This window comes from Ictidomys tridecemlineatus, chromosome 6, assembly GCF_052094955.1.
Source record: "Ictidomys tridecemlineatus isolate mIctTri1 chromosome 6, mIctTri1.hap1, whole genome shotgun sequence".
Taxonomy (NCBI): Eukaryota; Metazoa; Chordata; class Mammalia; order Rodentia; family Sciuridae; genus Ictidomys; species Ictidomys tridecemlineatus.
Genome location: NC_135482.1, coordinates 159018539 through 159036656, shown reverse-complemented (window position 1 = coordinate 159036656; position 18118 = coordinate 159018539). Strand labels below are relative to the sequence as shown.

At 32.7% G+C, this 18118-nt stretch overlaps 1 protein-coding gene across 2 annotated transcripts in view; it reads right to left on the bottom strand.

Annotated features, from left to right (window-relative positions):
- Positions 1 to 18118, bottom strand: part of Gpalpp1 (GPALPP motifs containing 1) — a 28836-nt gene that overhangs the window by 7027 nt on the left and 3691 nt on the right. Inside the window, exons 2-7 of one of the 2 annotated variants that reach the window (XM_005340361.5) lie at positions 12953 to 13085; positions 11939 to 12034; positions 8091 to 8196; positions 6050 to 6181; positions 5227 to 5391; positions 2749 to 2847 (exon numbers count right to left, since the gene is read on the bottom strand). In XM_005340361.5, coding sequence (XP_005340418.1) covers positions 2749 to 2847; positions 5227 to 5391; positions 6050 to 6181; positions 8091 to 8196; positions 11939 to 12034; positions 12953 to 13085 — 731 coding nt within the window. Of the gene's footprint in view, positions 1 to 2748; positions 2848 to 3233; positions 4359 to 5226; positions 5392 to 6049; positions 6182 to 8090; positions 8197 to 11938; positions 12035 to 12952; positions 13086 to 18118 lie in introns of those variants that run through there. The other variant, XM_021720259.3, reaches the window with a different exon arrangement.

The following is an 18118-nucleotide window of genomic DNA, read 5'->3' as shown; positions in this document are numbered from 1 at the left end:
TCTCATTTTAGATTCAGTGAATCAAAACTGCTAACTGGGGGCAGAAATGTGTGCTTTACCACCCATATTCTGAGACAGGTGATTCACTGGATGAGACTCTCTGGTGTAGATCATTCCTGGTATCAATGTAAGAGAGGATGCCAACCCAAAGGAGAAGTGGAAAACAGTTAATTTTAGGATATGAAACCATATGTGTAATGTAAGTATAATGATGTTCGTCTAAATGTCAAAAAGCTGACTATAAAAACTTGATGTTTTTCCTTCCTGTTCTTGAATCCATGTCTTTCTCTGCTAATTTATAAGGTAATAAAATGAGGGGGGGGCAACAGGTTAATAATTACAGCTGGAAGGGGAAGGTCTGAAGACTTGGAAAAGAACTGGAGTAAACAAAGTTCAAAGTAAATGCAAAGTCTGAAGTAAATGCATGCTGATGTGAGAAAGAACAGAATGGGAAAGGCCCTATTACTTTATCTAAGGCTATTACTGAGAAAAATGATTTATATTAATGAGAAAAACTTTTGTATAAAAGTTAACAAAAAGCAAATAAAAATAAAGAAACAAAGACAGCAGGTTTCAATGTACTGATTTCCTATATTAGTTAAACATTGATAGATATGGGAATACATTGAACTAGTGGAGTATTATAATCAATGTAAATAATCCAAGTGCTCAAATTTATGAAGATAAAAGAAATGAATCTTCATATTAGTTGTTGCAAGAGTGCTACTGGTGGTCTGGTTTAGTATAATCTGTACACGTGATACATAGGACCAAACTAGTGCTAAACTATAAAAAAGTTTATAAAAACACCCAGAAGTAGTTGTTTCAATGCAAATAATGAGTTGAAAGCCAATTCATATAGAAATCAATTTGCTAAATGACCAATCTGCTGAATCATCACATTTAATCATTAAACCAAAATTTATAGTATTTAAAGTGATTTATTTTGAATGGAATGGTTTAAACAGCTTTTAAAAGCTTATTTTTAATTTCTAATTGATTGATTTTTATTGTCTTCGTGGTAATATTTTAAAGAGTCCTCAATTTACCAAATGCTGAGATTTGGGTTAACCCCAAATGAATGATTTAGTGTTAAGATATTACATTAATATTTTGAAGAGTAAATTTTATAATAAGTAACCAAAATTTTAGCATAAGATTAAACCCCTAATTTCTTGGATGCATTTTTAGGTAACCTACAGACCTCATTACATACTCCCCTAAAAACTTTTTTTAAAGATAAATTTACATATTTGTGCAATGAAGTACCCAAATATTAAGCACATATCCACTAAGCTTTATAATCCAATAAAGATCTAGAATTCTCCCATCACTCCAGAAAGCTCTGTATGCTGCTTCCTAGACAAATCTCACAACCCTACTCCAATACTACTAATGTGATTTTCTTCCACCATAAATTGATTTAGCATATTATAAATTTTCATATAAATAGTATATACTTGCTCCAGGCTTCTTTCACTAAGCACAATGAGTTTGATTCATCCACATGGCTGCATTTATTTATAATTTGTTACTTTTCATTGCTGAGTAGGGTTTCATTTATACTATGGTTTGGTTTTTCTTTCTCTTATTAATGGATACCTGGGTTATTTGTAGTATTCAGCTATTATAAATAAGCTTCTATGAATATTCTTGCATAAGTCTTTTTTAGGTCAGTATAAATATAGCATGTTCTACTTTTTGTGTGGAGGGGAACCCAAGAGTGAAACTGGGGTGTCATAGAGTAAGTGGGAGTGTAATTTTATAATAAGAAATGTCACTTTGGAGAAAGTGTTCTTTTCTAACATAACCATTATGCTATAAATTTGGCTCTAAGCACCACTTCATATTGCATCCTACACATTTTGATATGTTGCATTTCTGTTATTCAGTTCTAGGAATTTTCTAACTTTTCATTATCATTTCCACTTTGTTGCAAAATTTGAATTTTGAATTTTTCTAATTTCCAGTTATGTGGTATTTAAATTATTATGAATTTTAACTTAAATTCCTTGTGGTCAGAGAACATGTTCTGAATGATAGTTGTTCTTTCAGTTTGGTGGAGACTTGACTTTTGCATTATCAGTTTTAATAAATGTTTCATAATGGGTTAAGTTTTGGTCTGTTTCCAAAAATATTTCATTTATGCTTCATTGTTTGTGATACTGGTCAATATATGTCCAATAAATCAATTTTGATAGAGCTTCACACTAAAATGCAGGGAACAGAAGATAATTTTCCTAAATACTTGTAGACCTTTCAGGGAACAATGGTTTCAGTAATTTATATTTATTATTTGAAATAGAATACTCTCTAGTTTTTAAGAGAAAAGAGAACAACAAAAAATGATGTATGCCAAGTGAATAAGATCTTATCAGAGAAATGTACATTGAATTTTACTTTGGAAACATTTTTCTCTGATATTTAAGTTTTTCCATAAAGTACTCCAAGTATGCTTATAATTTAGATTTATGAACTGAGAATGTCTATGACTTAATAGAACTCTTGCTTGCTGATCAAGTGCTACCTAACTCTAGTAATTAATTTTCTGATAAATACCTTAGGTAAAATAAAAATATTTCATAGAATGCATAGAAAGATTTTGTATAAATATACATATATAGCAGTCAAGTATTTTTCAGGATTGATGCGTAGAAAATGAGGCAAAGAGGCAATCATATAAAGAAACAAAAAAAATGAGAAGAGAATTGAAAGATAAAAGATTATATATTTAATTTTATTACTTACATTGTATGAGGATACCTGCTCAGCCAACCTCTTATCTCTTCCTGACAATACATATTCCTCATCCTTCTTACTAGATGACTTTCTTGCTTCTTGTGTTTCCTGAGGAATGCAAACAGATAACACACTATTGAGACATATCATTAAGATATAATGACAAAGAAATATATTCTTTTTATTTAGATTAAGTAACAAGAAACTGAACTCAGCCAGGCTTCTTGAATTCCTTTCATTCAGCAGTATTTATATACATAATAAGGGATCTGTTAGTGTTCTATGATTTTCCTGAAAATAAGAAAACAAACAAACAAAGCCAAAAAAACCTCAAAAGCAACAAATGCAAAACTGTATCTAAACAATAATTGCAAGAACTCATGTATTTATCAAACTCAGGATAAGTTTTGACTAATAATGATGGAATATAAATAGGCTTAAAAACAAATTCTCCATTTTGTTTTCAAAAATAGTAAAAATAAAAAGGTATACATATTAATAAAAAAACTATATTTACAGAGAGTATACACAACCCCCCATCCCCAACAAATCTACCAGAAAACCTCTTGGAACTAACAAGCAAATACAGCAAAGTTGTATAACACAAGGTCAATATACAAAATATAACAACAGCAGACAACTGAAATTTGGAACAAAACAAAAATTCCATTCATCATAGCATACATGCATAAATGGGGTATTTAGGTAGACTTTCAACAAACTAAGAAAAAATGTCACTATGATTTTCTATAGAATATATTCCCAATCATGAATAAGGAAGGCACACATAAAAATAAGTGAAAACCATTGTTCTCAAAGTATATTTTTATGTTATTTGCTTAGAAAAATCAAGGAGGCCCTCATTATAATTTTTCCTAATTAATAATGAATTAAAACAACATTTAAAATAAAGTACATTAGGAACATAGGAATAGCATGTTTCTTATTTTCTCATAAAATTTTCTTCAGAAAGCAGAGGTTCTTATAAGTGTTGAGAGAAATGATGTTATGTTAAAATGGAGATGAATATTAAGGAACTGTTAGATCTTAAGACTGGAACCTGAAGATATAATAGATGTCAATTAACTTATGCACAACTTTTTCCTTTCTTTCTAAAGAGCAATCTTATTTCTTTTAGGCCATGTTGGCTAAGTGAAACACAAGAGCATTAGAGTTATGGAGATGTATGTACATTGTGAAATCAAATATAAAAAGCAATATGAAGTGATTGGAGAGAATCTATCAAGAAGGAAATATGGTCAAGATTTGTGACAAAAATTATTCATGAACTTTACATAGAAGCAAAGATACCAGAAAATAAACAGTTTTGGGATCTGATATAGTTAAGATATAGTATACAATGATACTATATACTAAATTTTAAGGGGTATTCATAATTCCTTATATGTCCACTATAAACACTGAACAAAATATTTCAGCACAGAAAGGAACAACCAGGTCTAAAAAACTCAGTCATAGGAATTAAAATCATTTCAATTCAACTGTACTGCCTGGTTTCCATTGGTGTCATTTTTCTGTGATATTTTCCTCTGAGGAGGATTCCTCATAGCTAGTTGTAGGTCAGTCATCCACTTACATATAAGAAATAGGACCCAAACCTATAAATAAATATAGACAAAAATAAAAGATTCATGTAAGCAAGGGAATTAATTGTCTTTTTGGAGAATAGGACAAACAGAATTAGCAGGATGAACTAAATATGGAACTGTTAATATAAAAACTGACGAAGCTATAATCATAAAGTGACAATTACTCAAGCATTTAAGACTTATATAGGGAAAGCCTTTAGATGAAATAAATTCAAGGAGTAGAGTAGTGTTGGGGACACTGGTTCAATGACTAACACATAATGGACTATTTAAAAATAAACAAAAAGCCTTAAGAAGAGAACCTGGGAAAATAATAATGTATCTTGTGTACAGATGTTTTATAATTTGTCTTGGTGATTTATTTATATATAAATGAAGGTGTTTCTTGCTTATCTTTACAGTCACATGAAGCTTGTGCAATGGAGATGTTATTTTGAGAGAGATTCTTGAGGTATTATGTAATTTGCTAAAAATATACAAGTGTTGTTTTTTCAATAGAGTTTAAAAGATATATTTTCATGTAGATAGTGTGTTGTATAAATACCAAGGAATGTGGAGTTAAAAACATCTAAAATGGACTTTTTGCTCATCACTTTCTAGCTCTGTGATAACCTGGTGTCACAGAGTTAGTTTCTCCCTATTCTATAGCATGAAGTCAATAAACCTATGTCTCAGGGTTTTCTTGGGATTTAAATGAGGCAGTTTATCAGAAAATAATATACAGTATGACTTTTCTTCTTCATAACTTCTCCTCAGGGAAGAAATATTTTCCCTTTGGAATCATAATTTTAAAAAGTAGTACCTTTAAATAATTTTGCCTTATAGCTTTTCAAAATTGAGCCACCGTGAACAGAAACACATAAACAAAACCTCTTACCTTAGCTTTCCTTTCCCTATCAGCTGGAGTATCTGTCCAGATTGATCGATCTCCGGATTTGTCATCAGCTCTTCTCTTAAAGGTCCTTGGCCCTAAACCAAAGTCTTTCATTTCTGGAGGAAGTTCAGTCATCCATGACTCTCTTGTTATTGGTTTAGATGAATCCTTTATGAGAAATAAAAAGTTAAGGAAAAAGAAGCATGAGAAGTGTGTGAGTGTGTGTGTGTGTATAAAAATACTGTATAAACAAATGTTTTTTTCTCAACTGACGTTTTAAATTTACTGAATAGACTTTAATAGAAAGGTTCAATGTTTTTGTCATATACATTTGCCATGCATGTAACAAATATTTTCATCCAAATTGTTATTCTGTTGACTATCTCTTGCCATACAGAATATATTTTTAAAAATTTTATTTATTTTATTCATTTTAGTTGTTGATGGACCTTTATTTATTTATTTTTATTTATATGTGGTGCTGAGAATTGAACCCAGGGCCTCATACATTAGAGGCAAGCACTCTACCACTGAGCCACAACCCCAGCCCCATACAGAATATTTTTAGTAGAAAAAATTTGCCAGTCTTTTCCTTTACTGTTTCTGGATTATATAGTGTGAGCACATGCGTATACACACACACACATATATTAATGTTTATTTCAATTATTTAGATTTTTAATCTATTTAGATAGTTAGTTTGTTTATTTATTTGTGTGGTGCTGGGGATTGAACCCAGGGCCTTGTGCATTCAAGACAATCACTCTACTAACTGAGCTATATCCCAGCCCTCTATTTAGTTTATTAAAGTACCTTTAAAACTTACATCATCTCCTTTGGTTAGTTTTTCTTTCATTCTCTGGGCCCTTTTTTCAAACTCTGTTGTTACACTATAGTTAACTGGTTCTTTTGCAGGCATTGGTCCAACAATATTCTCATCCTCACTGCTATCTGTTTCCTTTGGAAATAAAATGTTACCTTTAATGCAATAGCAGAGCTACAAGTTACTGGAAATAATTTTAAATTACTTAAATATAACTGAAGTGGATTGCTCAAAGATAATAAAACAAAAAAGCAAACAATGCACTGCTGGCCTATTACTAAACAATAAGGACCTTTTCCTTGCCTTCCTCAAATACACTGTACAGAGATGATAAATCCATGGCACGTGGACTGTTCCATCTCTCCTCCTCAGTCCACAGTAGATCTCATTAAACTATTGAAGCTCTACCTGATCTAGATGTGGCCTTAGACTTCTTTTCAAAGAAGTATTCTGATTCTTATTATTACTAGGTCAGAGATGACACATTAGAAGCTAATTTTATTCACAGTATATAAAAAGTTCCTTGGAATAAGATGTATGTAAGCAGGGCATTCTTGGGAGCTATATCAGTCTTCATGAAAAAGAAATAGTATGCAATAATTTACAAAATTCTGACCCAAATGAATTAATTCAGTTCTAAAAGTACCTTACTCACTTCAAAGATAAAACAGTATTATGGTAATTGAATTCAACCTGTTCTTATTAAGTCATCTTGACAAATGGTCTCCATGTATGAGTCTGTGTTAGATGCTGTTCATGCTAGGGCTTACAGGTTGTCTATTTCCTCCAGGAGATTTTTTTTTTTTTAAGAATCTAACCTTTATTTTGTTTATTTATTTTTATGTGGTGCTAAGGATCAAACTCAGGGCCTTACTCATGCGAGGCAAGCAATTTATCACTGAGCTACAACTCCAGTCTCTCTTCTAGGAGATTTATTAAAATGAGTAACAACAACATGCTTTTCCTTCAGTTCTGACCGACAGTTTCTGCCTCTTAGGTTTTAAACTAGTGGGATCAGGAGATCATTTATATTGCTTTCATCTTCCCCACTAACCAATCAAATAGATGAAATGTGCGGTCACTTGGACCATGGTGGATAAAGATGTGGTTGGATTCTGGATGTCTTCTGAAGGCAGGAACAACATAATTTGTTGACATATTCATTTTTGTAACTATATGCCTGACACATGACAAGTGCTGTAGAAACATTTGTAGAAATAATAAGTAACCTTGAAGTTCATGATCTTAATTATTGGGCTGTATTTACTTTGAGTAACCTTAGTGGTAAATTCTCAGTGGAGATGAACTGGAGTCTCTTGATGACCTGAATTCATTTGTAAGAAGGTATTGAAGCATAAGAGACTGAAGATGTGATTTAAAGTCATATGAACTGGGTTTAAGACATGGCTTTGATAAGCAAAAATCATGTAAACTTAGGTAAATTACCCAATTTCTTTGGTCTTTGACATCTGTAAGGTAATGGATAAAGTTCATTTTATGCAGTTGTGGAGAAGATAAAGATAAGATACCCACGTATGGGTAAAATACACTAACAATGAGAGTGCTGTATAAATTTCAGCTATTTTCAAGGAGATAAACAGCCTTCATACTTTACTCCAAAATCATTTGACTTCTTTTCATAAGAAATTACTTAACTACCAGTGTCTTTGTTATACATGTACCAGAACTGAAAAGGAGAGAGTTAATTTTAAGATAAAGACTATTATTAAAATCCTCCTTTTTTCTTTCCTTCAGGTCAAATCACAATGATTCCTTAAACTTTCATCATGTTCTATTTTTCTGAAACTTTAAAATCCCCCTTCAAAGTAAGTAGCATAAATAGATAACACTCTGTCAGTCTTGCTGTTTTTCTTAACAGAATTTCAGGTTTTTGAACAGCTTTTGGTTATATGTACATATGTTACAATTTTAAATTAATCTGAATATAACTGAGTCTTATATTACATCTGAGTCAAATGATCACAGTTACCCCTAAAGTTCTGACTTTGTTACATCTTTTCCTTTAAATGGAAACTTTTCAAACCTCAGAATTGAAATGCGATGATATTTGTCCTGGATCATCTCTGCCTTTGTCACTTTTCTGTGCAGATTTAATGAAACCAGGTGGCAATGCAGGACCTATTATAGGCCTGAAAAATAAAATACACATTTATCATTCTCCTTAACTTTAAAGTAGCTCTCAGAATAAAAGTTCACAAAAATAATAAAACCAGATACTAATAAACATTGAAAATAAAAATTTATTCATCATATTATTTTCACCAGTGTTACCTAATATTTTTCTACTTGGTGTCTTAAAAAACTTATTTTTGGCATTTTAAAATTTCTATTTGTTAGTCAATTAGAAATAAACCAATAATTCTCAATCTTTGTGACACTAGTGTGTGCCTATCTCCTAAAAAAAACTATACTAAATAAAAATGATAATTTTTTTTAAAAAGGCCTTAGATGTATTGAAACTTATGAAGGTATTTTTTATTTAGTGCCTTGGTTTTCTTTCAGTTGTGATATTCACTTTCCATGGGAAAATACTATAAGGATATTATAATTATACCCAGAACTATTAAAGCAGAAACTGAGTTTTCCTAAAGACAAATATAGCATGTGTATACAACAGATGTCAGTAACTCATGGTATGCATGCCAAGGCAATAAGCTGTTCATGATGCCTGTAATCTCAGCTGAGGCTGAGGCAGGAGGATCATAGGTTTGATGCGGGTCTCAGCAATTTAGTGAGGACCCCAGCAACTTGGCAGGGTCCTTGATAAATTAGCAACTATCTCAAAATTAAGAAAAGACTGGGGCTATAGCTCACTGAAAAAGCAACCTTCAGTTCAATTCCTAGTATCCGAAAAAAAAAAAAAAGCCAAGGCAATATAAAAATCTATAAAACATCCTAATAATCCAGTAAAAATGTGTAAATGAAGAATACAAGTAGTTCATTGTGATCCGTAGAAGGAAAAAGTGCTGTAAGCACATTTTAACCAGTGTACCTGTTTCCTTAAAAAACTCTCATCAGTATAAGCCCTGCTTTCTAGTCATTTCACTTAGGACAAAATTAACACCTAATATCAACATATCCAGTAAATAGTTGAGCTGGAGTTTAAGCCCTGGCCTATTTGATGCCAAAGGTCATTTTCTTTTGAGCTGCCCCAATGTCACATTCTGAGGCAACATTTTGACATTAGTTAAAAAAGAGAATTTCTTGAATTCTGAGACTGATTTTTTTCTGTGTTTTTTTTTCCTCTTTATTTTCTCTATTTGGCACCATAAATACTAATATTTATGATTATTATTACTTGGATTTATTCTTGAGAGAGAAAAGCCATCATTCTCTTTCTCCTATATTAGCATTTATTTTTATTTTTTTATTAGCTACACATGACATTACAATGATCTTGGCAATTCATACATTTGAATCAATGGGGTATAATTTCTCATTTTTCTGATTGTACAGATTGCAGAATCACACTGATCCTAGAATCACCCATATACATACAGCAATCATAATGTCTATTCTATTCTGCTACCCTTCCTATCCCCGCTTCCCCTCCCCTCCCCTCCCACCAGAGCCTGATTTTATGTATGGAAAAAATACACCTTTTCTCCTGTTAATACTTACCAGTTTCTTCACCCTTGCTTTTGTACCAATGTTTTTTCCATAGTTGTTGCTGTGCCAGTGTAACTGACACAGATGGCACTGAAGTCCTAAGCTAAATCCCCCAGGTTGCACTGTGCTCAATTAGAGTCTCACAGATAGACTTCTTGGCAGGGAAGAAACAGTATCCAGAGCCAGAAAGTCTGGGTTCTGAATTTGACCATTTAATAACCTCCTGTCTTGGTTCATGAAACCTTTTTAAGCATAACAATTTTGCAGATGAAAGACATGGAAGTCTGGCACTGCTGTATCCAATTAGTTATTATTTATAAGCTAGAAGGAAGTACAGCATGGGTTTTTCTGAGTATAATTTTTAGTAGAGCTATGCCTGCAATTATAGTTCAATTTTCTGGCCTCAGGCGGTTTGTTGAAATAAAAGTAGTAGTCTATAAAATCCTAGAATACAGTAAATATAACCACGGCATGCTATAGTTGTGTATGAGTTTTTTACGCTAATTTATGCTACTAGCTATTTATTTACACATAGAGCTTATTATTGCCAAATGTAATTCTCAAGAAAGAAACTGCTATAGATCTAAGTATAGGTTGAGTCCTTAGCCAAAATGCTTTGGACCAGAAGTGTTTCAAATTTCAGATTTTGAAATATTTTATGTTGTTTTGTTTATGATGTGGCTTTATTTTTTTCAGATTTTGGAATATCTGCATATATAGATATAGATATATCTTGGGGATGGGACCTAAATCTAAAAATGAAATTCATTTATGTTTCAAATCCAACTCATACATAGCCTGATAGTTACATCAATGTCAATATTTTAAATGATTTGTGTATAACACAAAGGAAACACTGAACCATCAGACTTGTCCTGTAATGTCAGTGCTCAAAAAGTTTCAGATTTTGGAGCATTCTGAATTTCAGGTTTTCAGATTAGAGATGATCCATGTATAATGTGCTTTTGTTTTTAAAAAATGCTTTATAACAGGAGGCAGCAAATTTTCTCTGAAGGGCTAAGCAGTAAATTTTATTTATTTTATTTTTTATTTTTTGGTATCAGGGATTGAACTCAGGGTACTTAACCACTGAGCCATATCCCCGGCTGTTTTTATGTTTTATTTTGAGATAGGGTCTTGCTAAGTTGCTTAGGACCTCACTAAATTGCTGAGGATGGCTTTGAAATTGTGATCCTCCTGCCTTAGCCTCCCAAGCTACTGGGATTACAGGCATGTGCCACCATGCCTGGCTAGGCAGTAAATTCTAAAGTTGGAGGGCCACAGGAGACTTTTTTTGTAATTAAAAAATGTGAAAGTCTGGGGCTGGGATTGTGGCTCAGTGGCAGAGCTCTTGCCTCGCACATGTGAGGCACTGGGTTCCATCCTCAGCACCACATAAAGATAAATAAACAAAATAAAGATATTAAAAAATACATCCATTTAAAAAAATGTGAAAGTCATTCTTAGCTTTGGGACTAAAAAAAAAAAAGGTGGTATTTGCCTATCCTTGTCATATCTAAAAGAAATAGAGTACATGGAAAGAGGACTTGCTACATGGTGATTATAAACTCTGGTTATCTTTTCTGTTTGGCCTTGCAAACTGGTATCTATGGTACGAATTATATACAATTTAGTATATAATTTTATGTTCAATACTTTAAAATTTTGCAGTTCTGAGAAGACAACAGGAATCAACGTTTTCTATATACTTACTCTGGGCTAGTCACCATGTAAGACACACACACAGACAAAAACATGTTGTATGCATGAGAGTAGGAAATCTCAACCATTGTAACATCTAGAAAGGTGTATGTCATTGTTCTATTTTACATAAGACAAATTTGATGTTCAGAGAAATTGTCTAATTTGACATATAGGGGTTTGTTTTTCTATCAATAAATATCTAAGAAAATAATTGAATAACAAGTCAGAACATCAGGATCCAAGCCCATGGTCTACCACTTATTATGGGTGCCACTGTATTTGTTTAATCAGGAAAAGGGATAATATTCCATCCAGTCTATCACCAAACACTTTTGTGACTATCAAATAAGAGATGTGGACATTTTTTAAATAATTCATATAAGTGTCAAAAACATGTGAATATTTGTTTATTATTGGAAATAATTATTTTTTCCTATTAATGACCCATTTCAAATGTTATGAAAATATATGTTAAAAATAATTTCAGAAAACTCTTTAATCAATTAACAGACAGTGAAATATTAAAAGAGACTAGCCTGAAATATTACACATTATTACCTGGGAGGAGAATCATCCTGCTTTTTAAATCCAGGAGGAAGGGCTGGTCCAAAAAACCCATCATCATCGTCGTCGTCCTGATTTCTCCTCTGTTTTCTGAAAACACAGTAGTAGATCTTAATGCATATGTCAAAAATTTCTCATAAAGAAAAATTTTAATTTTTAAAGGAAGTATTAAGTTTAACTAATTGTGTAAACACTAAATCAATAAATTAATCTTGCCAAATAATAAAAAATGGACAATATAGTAGTTCTTAATTAATCTTTTCCTGGAATTTATTTTTTGGCTTAAAATAGAGATTGGTCATATTTTAAAGAGGCACTATATCAGTATTCTATATTTTCTGTAGTATTAAAGATTCCACTAAATGGAAGAAGATTTCACTAAATGTTTCTTAGTGAAAAGCATATGAATTTGGCTTTTAGTCTCACTTAAGGGTCTTTTTGTCTCATAATTTTTTTAAAAAATATTTTTATTAGTTATAGATGGACACAATGCCTTTATTTATTTTTTATGTGGTGCTGAGAATCAAACTCAGTGCCTCACACATGCTAGACAAGTGCTCCACCACTGAGCCACAATCCCAGTCCTGTCTCATAATTTTTTAAATGCATCAAAATACCTTGTTACCCAATAACAAAGATACAACTTCTTATTTACATGGATCCAGGGTGAATGAGGGTAGATTAGAAGAAAATCATTGATTTATTTAAACAAATATCTATTGCATATACAATTTTAAATAAAAGAAATTCTGTGGTTTATTTGATATATTTAGTCACTTCGATATACTTTAAGAAAAAATTCTTTTATAAGAATTTTATTGAAATTTAAAATATCTCCACAGCCTATACACTACTAGAATAAACTTCTTTATAAAAGGTTTACTTTATGATGAAATGCCATATAAAATCATTTCCTCCTGCACTATATAAATATCCCTTTACTAGCTATATGTTCCAGTCAACTTATGCTAGGTCTGCAACTTGGTTTGTTAAATTTAAGTGACTTACCTTGCAGTTGGACCAGTGTCATCTTCTTCGGATTCTTGATTTCCTTCTTCAGACAAAGAACTACTGTCCTCGTCACTGTCTGACGAATCTGAACTACTGCTTTTATAATTGGGGGGCAGAGCTGGTCCTGCAACTAAAGAAGATTTGTTGTGTGTATCATAACTAGCCTTGACTATTTAACTGAGGCCTCCTAGCTGATATTTTTCACTTTCTTTTCTGAAATTCACAGCACTGGCTGCCTATCATTTATTATGGACTTGAATCTAAATCTCTCCTGTGTTTGTCAGAAAGACAAAAACTCCAGGAAGGCTGAAATCAGATCTTATACCACTTCTTTTATGAAAGTCACAAAATCTTTAATACCCAAACTTATAACAAATAACATATTTCTCTGATAATTGGCAATTTTTGCATTGGTTGGAAGAATACCTACCAATACGGCTTCTGATTATGTTTTTTTATCAACAGCATATGGTAAGCAACATTTATGTCATGGAGCTAACCAACCAACAAACTTGCCATTCCATACCATATGTATTGAAAATAAAAAATGATTCATTCTGATTTCTAACAGCTACAACTTTAAAAAATGTCTTTACTGGCATCACAATATTTCTCAGTTTCCTTTTCAATCTGATTTTTTTAAGCACAAACAAAATTAGTCACTGTCATTTTTACTGCTTGATCGTAGAGAAAGAAAAAAGAATGAGGCTACACTGTGGTAGAGATGCTGGGAAGAGAGTGAGGGTCTTTGAGGACAACTTGCTAGAGCACTTTGCTCAGCAAAATTAAAAAAATTACTGCCTGGTGTCAATGCATGATATTATAGACACAACTGTCCATGCTAATCCTCAGTGGTGATGCCAAAAGTATACTGTACTAATTCCCCAAACTGGATGTTTATCAGACTAGTCAAAACATTACCAACCCCCCCCCAAAAAAAACCCCAAAATCAAAACCAACCAACCAAAAAAAAAAAAAAAAAAAAAAAAACCAAAAAACAAACAAACAAACAAAACCCCTGAGCCCTTTTCTCAGAGATTATGATTCAATTGGCCTGAAAGAAGGCCTGAAAATATAAATTTCCAAACAGCATTCTGAGTATGACAGTCATTAAACAACAAATAACATGTCTTGAGTTCTTATGTTCTGGGTACTGTTTAAAGAGGTCTATATTCATTAACTTATTTAATTCTGACAACAATTTTACTAGGGAGGTATTATTTTATTTCTACTTTATAGATGAAGAAATGAGGCACAGAAAGATTATACATAACTTGCCCAACTTCACACAACTAAACAGTGGAGCTGGGATATGACACCAGTGTGATTTCAGAGCCTATTCAAACAAGAGGATGAATCTTATGCTTCCTTGACTACTAAACTGACCAATATTCAACAGAGTCAACATCCAACCACCCATCCAACAAATATTTATTGAACAAATACTTCCAAAGAAGCAAACATAAAAAGAAAGAAGATCAATCCAGATAGTTGAAGTGCTGCTACAAAATAGGAAAATATGTGAGAGAGTAATTTTTAAAATTTTTATTTTTGAGATAGGTTCTTGCCAAGTTGCCCGGACTAGCCTTGAATTTTGATCCTCCTGACTTAGCCTCCTGAGTAGCTGAGATTACAGGTATTTGCCACCACACCTGCCATGTGAGAGGTTTCTAAGTAGTCAGGAACACCTCCCTGAGAAGGCCTTTAGATGAAATTAAATGATGAGCTGACTGGCCATGCAATGATCTAAAAGAATAAGATTCTAGCCACATACAGTGTGTATGCCTATAATTCCAAAGACTCAGGAGGCTAAGGCAGGAGGAATGCAAGTTTGAGGCCAGCTTCAGCAACTAAGTGATACTCTGTCTCAAAATAAAAATAAATAAATAAAAGAACTGAGTATGCAGTTCAGTGGTAAAATACCCTTGGGTTCAATCCCTAGCATATGTAAATCAATAAATCAGCATTTTAGATAAAAGAGTCTGTGGGGGCGTGGGGAATCCTATGGAGAGAACAGGCTTTATACACTCAAGGAACAAAAAGGCCAGCATGGCTAAAGCAAAGTAAGTAAAATGACAAGATAAAGCTGGATGGCATAAAGGGGCAAGATTCTGTGCTTTGGAGTCAGATTCATCCATCCTGAATCACAGCCCAGTCACTTATTAGCTGTGTGACTTGGAGAAGTTACTTAACCTTCCTGTGTTATAGTCTTACTTTGTAAAAATGAGTTAGCAATAGTTTCAACTTCCCAGGATAGGTGTGAAGACAACATCAGTTAATATATGCAAAGTATCTGGAGTAATAAGTGCTTAATAAATGTGAGTATAGGCTATGAAAAGGAGTTTGGATTTTAATTACAATAGGCAGTTATAAGAAGGTTTTCAGTCAGAAGAGACCTGAATTAACTGAAAAATTTTTTAAAAGCTGCTTTTAGACAACAGATGAGATATTAAGAGTAGGAAATATATATTAGAAAGTTAAGAAATGGTTTTATCTGCAACATACTTTGGAGGAAGAACAAAGAGTATTTGCTAATCTATGTAGATGTAAGAAGTGAAGGGGAAAAAAATCAAACAAGAGTATAAGTCTTATAACTGGATGGAAATGGAATTCTCTCATGTCGGGAGACTTCTAGACTAAGAGAAGAGGTTTAGTGGGAAGAGTCAAGGTTTGTTTTTCACAGGCAGTACTTGAGCATACTAGTGTAAACCTCAGGGGAGAAATTAAGGCTAGTTTGGGGATCACTGACCTACTTCTAATTTTTTTTCCCTATCTGTCTGGAGTATTACTATAGAACAGTGATTTTTTTTTGAAATTGCAAATAAAAAGTTTAACTTCTGAAACTGAATTCATCATTTAAATACAGTAAAGCATAGTCCACTCAAATTTAGGTTAAGTATAGGTACAGCACTTCAACAAAACAGCTTTCCTAAAAGGTCACAGGCAGATGAGTGATTCCTCTTACCCAGAATACTTATGATTTGAAATGAAAAAAAAAAAACAAACCTGTTTTTAGAGGTTAAAGCAAAAACTTTGAAGACATATAGAACAAGTGCTTATACTCAATAAGTCGACTTAAAAATTCAAAATTAAGTATAAAAAATTTTGATGTACTTTCAGTATTTGTATCTTTAAAGGAAAGAGTTTTAGAAAATAAATGTTAAACTTCCACTATTGCATTGCCTTATAGTAAAGCAGCAAAAATAGGAAAACATTAAAACTTAAGAATCACATTCATACCTATGTCTTCTGTTTATTGAAGAATACTTAATGCCTCAGTATGCAAATGTCCTCCAACTATAAATGTGATTATATCTGAACTCTGACCTCAAAGAATAATCTATCCTGCTAGGAGATTGGGAACTGTGTTTTGCTCTCATAGTGATTAGTTCTTTTCATCCTGTTCTTGGTTTTAAATATTAAAGAGGGATTTTTTCTTTTATTTCTTCCTTTTCTTATATGTGGGTGCTATCAATGTAACTATCAAGTGGACACTACTGGAGAGTTTTAGACTGGTTTGTATCAAAAAGAAATTTTATTATTCTTTTATACAATTCAAGTAATTAAAGAGCTTAATATGGTCTAAATATGTGCTGTCCTTGGTATTATAACTAACAGATAAATTTGCCTTGAGTTTTAAAAGTAGGATATAAATTTAAAAAGAAGAATAATCCTACTGACTTGGGAGGCTGAGGCAGGAAGATTGCAAGTTCGAAGCCAGCCTCAGCAATTTAGCAAGGCCCTAAGCAATTTAGCGAGACCTGTCTCAAAACAAACAAACAAACAAACACCCATAATAAGCAGATAAAGATAAAACTCATCCAAGAACACATGTCCTTATCTTTTAAAATGATGATGCAAATAAGTGACATTCAGTACATAAAATCATCAATATCTATTTTATTCTGTTGGCAATAGAGATTGAACCCAGGGCTGCTCTACCACGGAACTACATCCCCAGCCCTTTTTATTTTATATTTTGAGACAGAGTCTTGCTAAGTTGCTGAAGCTGGCCTCAAACATGTGATCCTCCTCCCTTAGCCTCTCCCCGAGTTTCTGGGATTACAAACATGCACCAAATCATTAATTTCTATTTGAGCTGAATCAAGAGAAATAAGTATTATATAAGGAAATAACAGAATACTAAGAGATGGTAAAATAAAGAAAAAGAATATTGAAAGTGCAAATGAATCTACATTATTGACTTCCTAATAAAATTAAGGACATTCCTGGCTTTATTTTTTTTATAAGTTTCTGTCTTCTGAACTATGTAATTTATTTCAAAAATGATCTTAGGCACATGTAATGAACTTTTTCATATCTTTCCTAAATCTGTGACTCTTATGATTAAGAAGCTCCTCTTCAGGCAGGGGATATAGCTGAGTTGGTAGAGGGCTTGCCTCGTATGTGCAAGGCCCTGGGTTCAATCCCCAGTACCACCAAAAAAAGAAGCTCTCCCTCTGCAATGGTAATTTTACATCATTACAAGTTCCATGAGAACGGGGTCATGCTTAGGTTTCATTGTATTTTCCTTGCAACATCTATCACACAGAATTATGCATACAAAAAACGGACTCAGTATAATATATAAAATCTCATTACAGTCAGCATTAACATTAACCGATGAATATCTGCAATTGCTTTGTTTTGCAATTGATTTTGATGTTTGGGGACATCAACCCTGAATCCCAATTAAATGAAAAGTCTACTAATGAGAAGAATGGTAATGCCATTCTTCTCATTAGTAGACTTGTTAAAAAAAAAAAAACATGTACTTCATCATGTTATGTTTTGAATTGCAACAAAAATTTGCAGACATTTGAGCTGGGTACAGTGGCACATGCCTATAATCGCACCTACTTGGAAGATCGACACAAGATTCCAAGTCTGAGACCAGCCTGGCAACTTAGCAAAATAAAACACATAAAGGGTTGGGAATATAGCTTAGTGGGAAAGTACCCCTGCATTCAATCCTCAGTACTGAAAAAGAAATTGTTTTCTCTTGTTATATATATGTTAATCTGCAAAGCCTAAAATATTTATTATCTGGTCCTTTCATGAAAAACGCTTATCCCATAACACGATTAAGCTATGGAAGGAGCACTCAACCTAGTCTTTCACAGGCCATAGGTAGAAATGTCCAGAGAATGTTTCCTAGAAAAA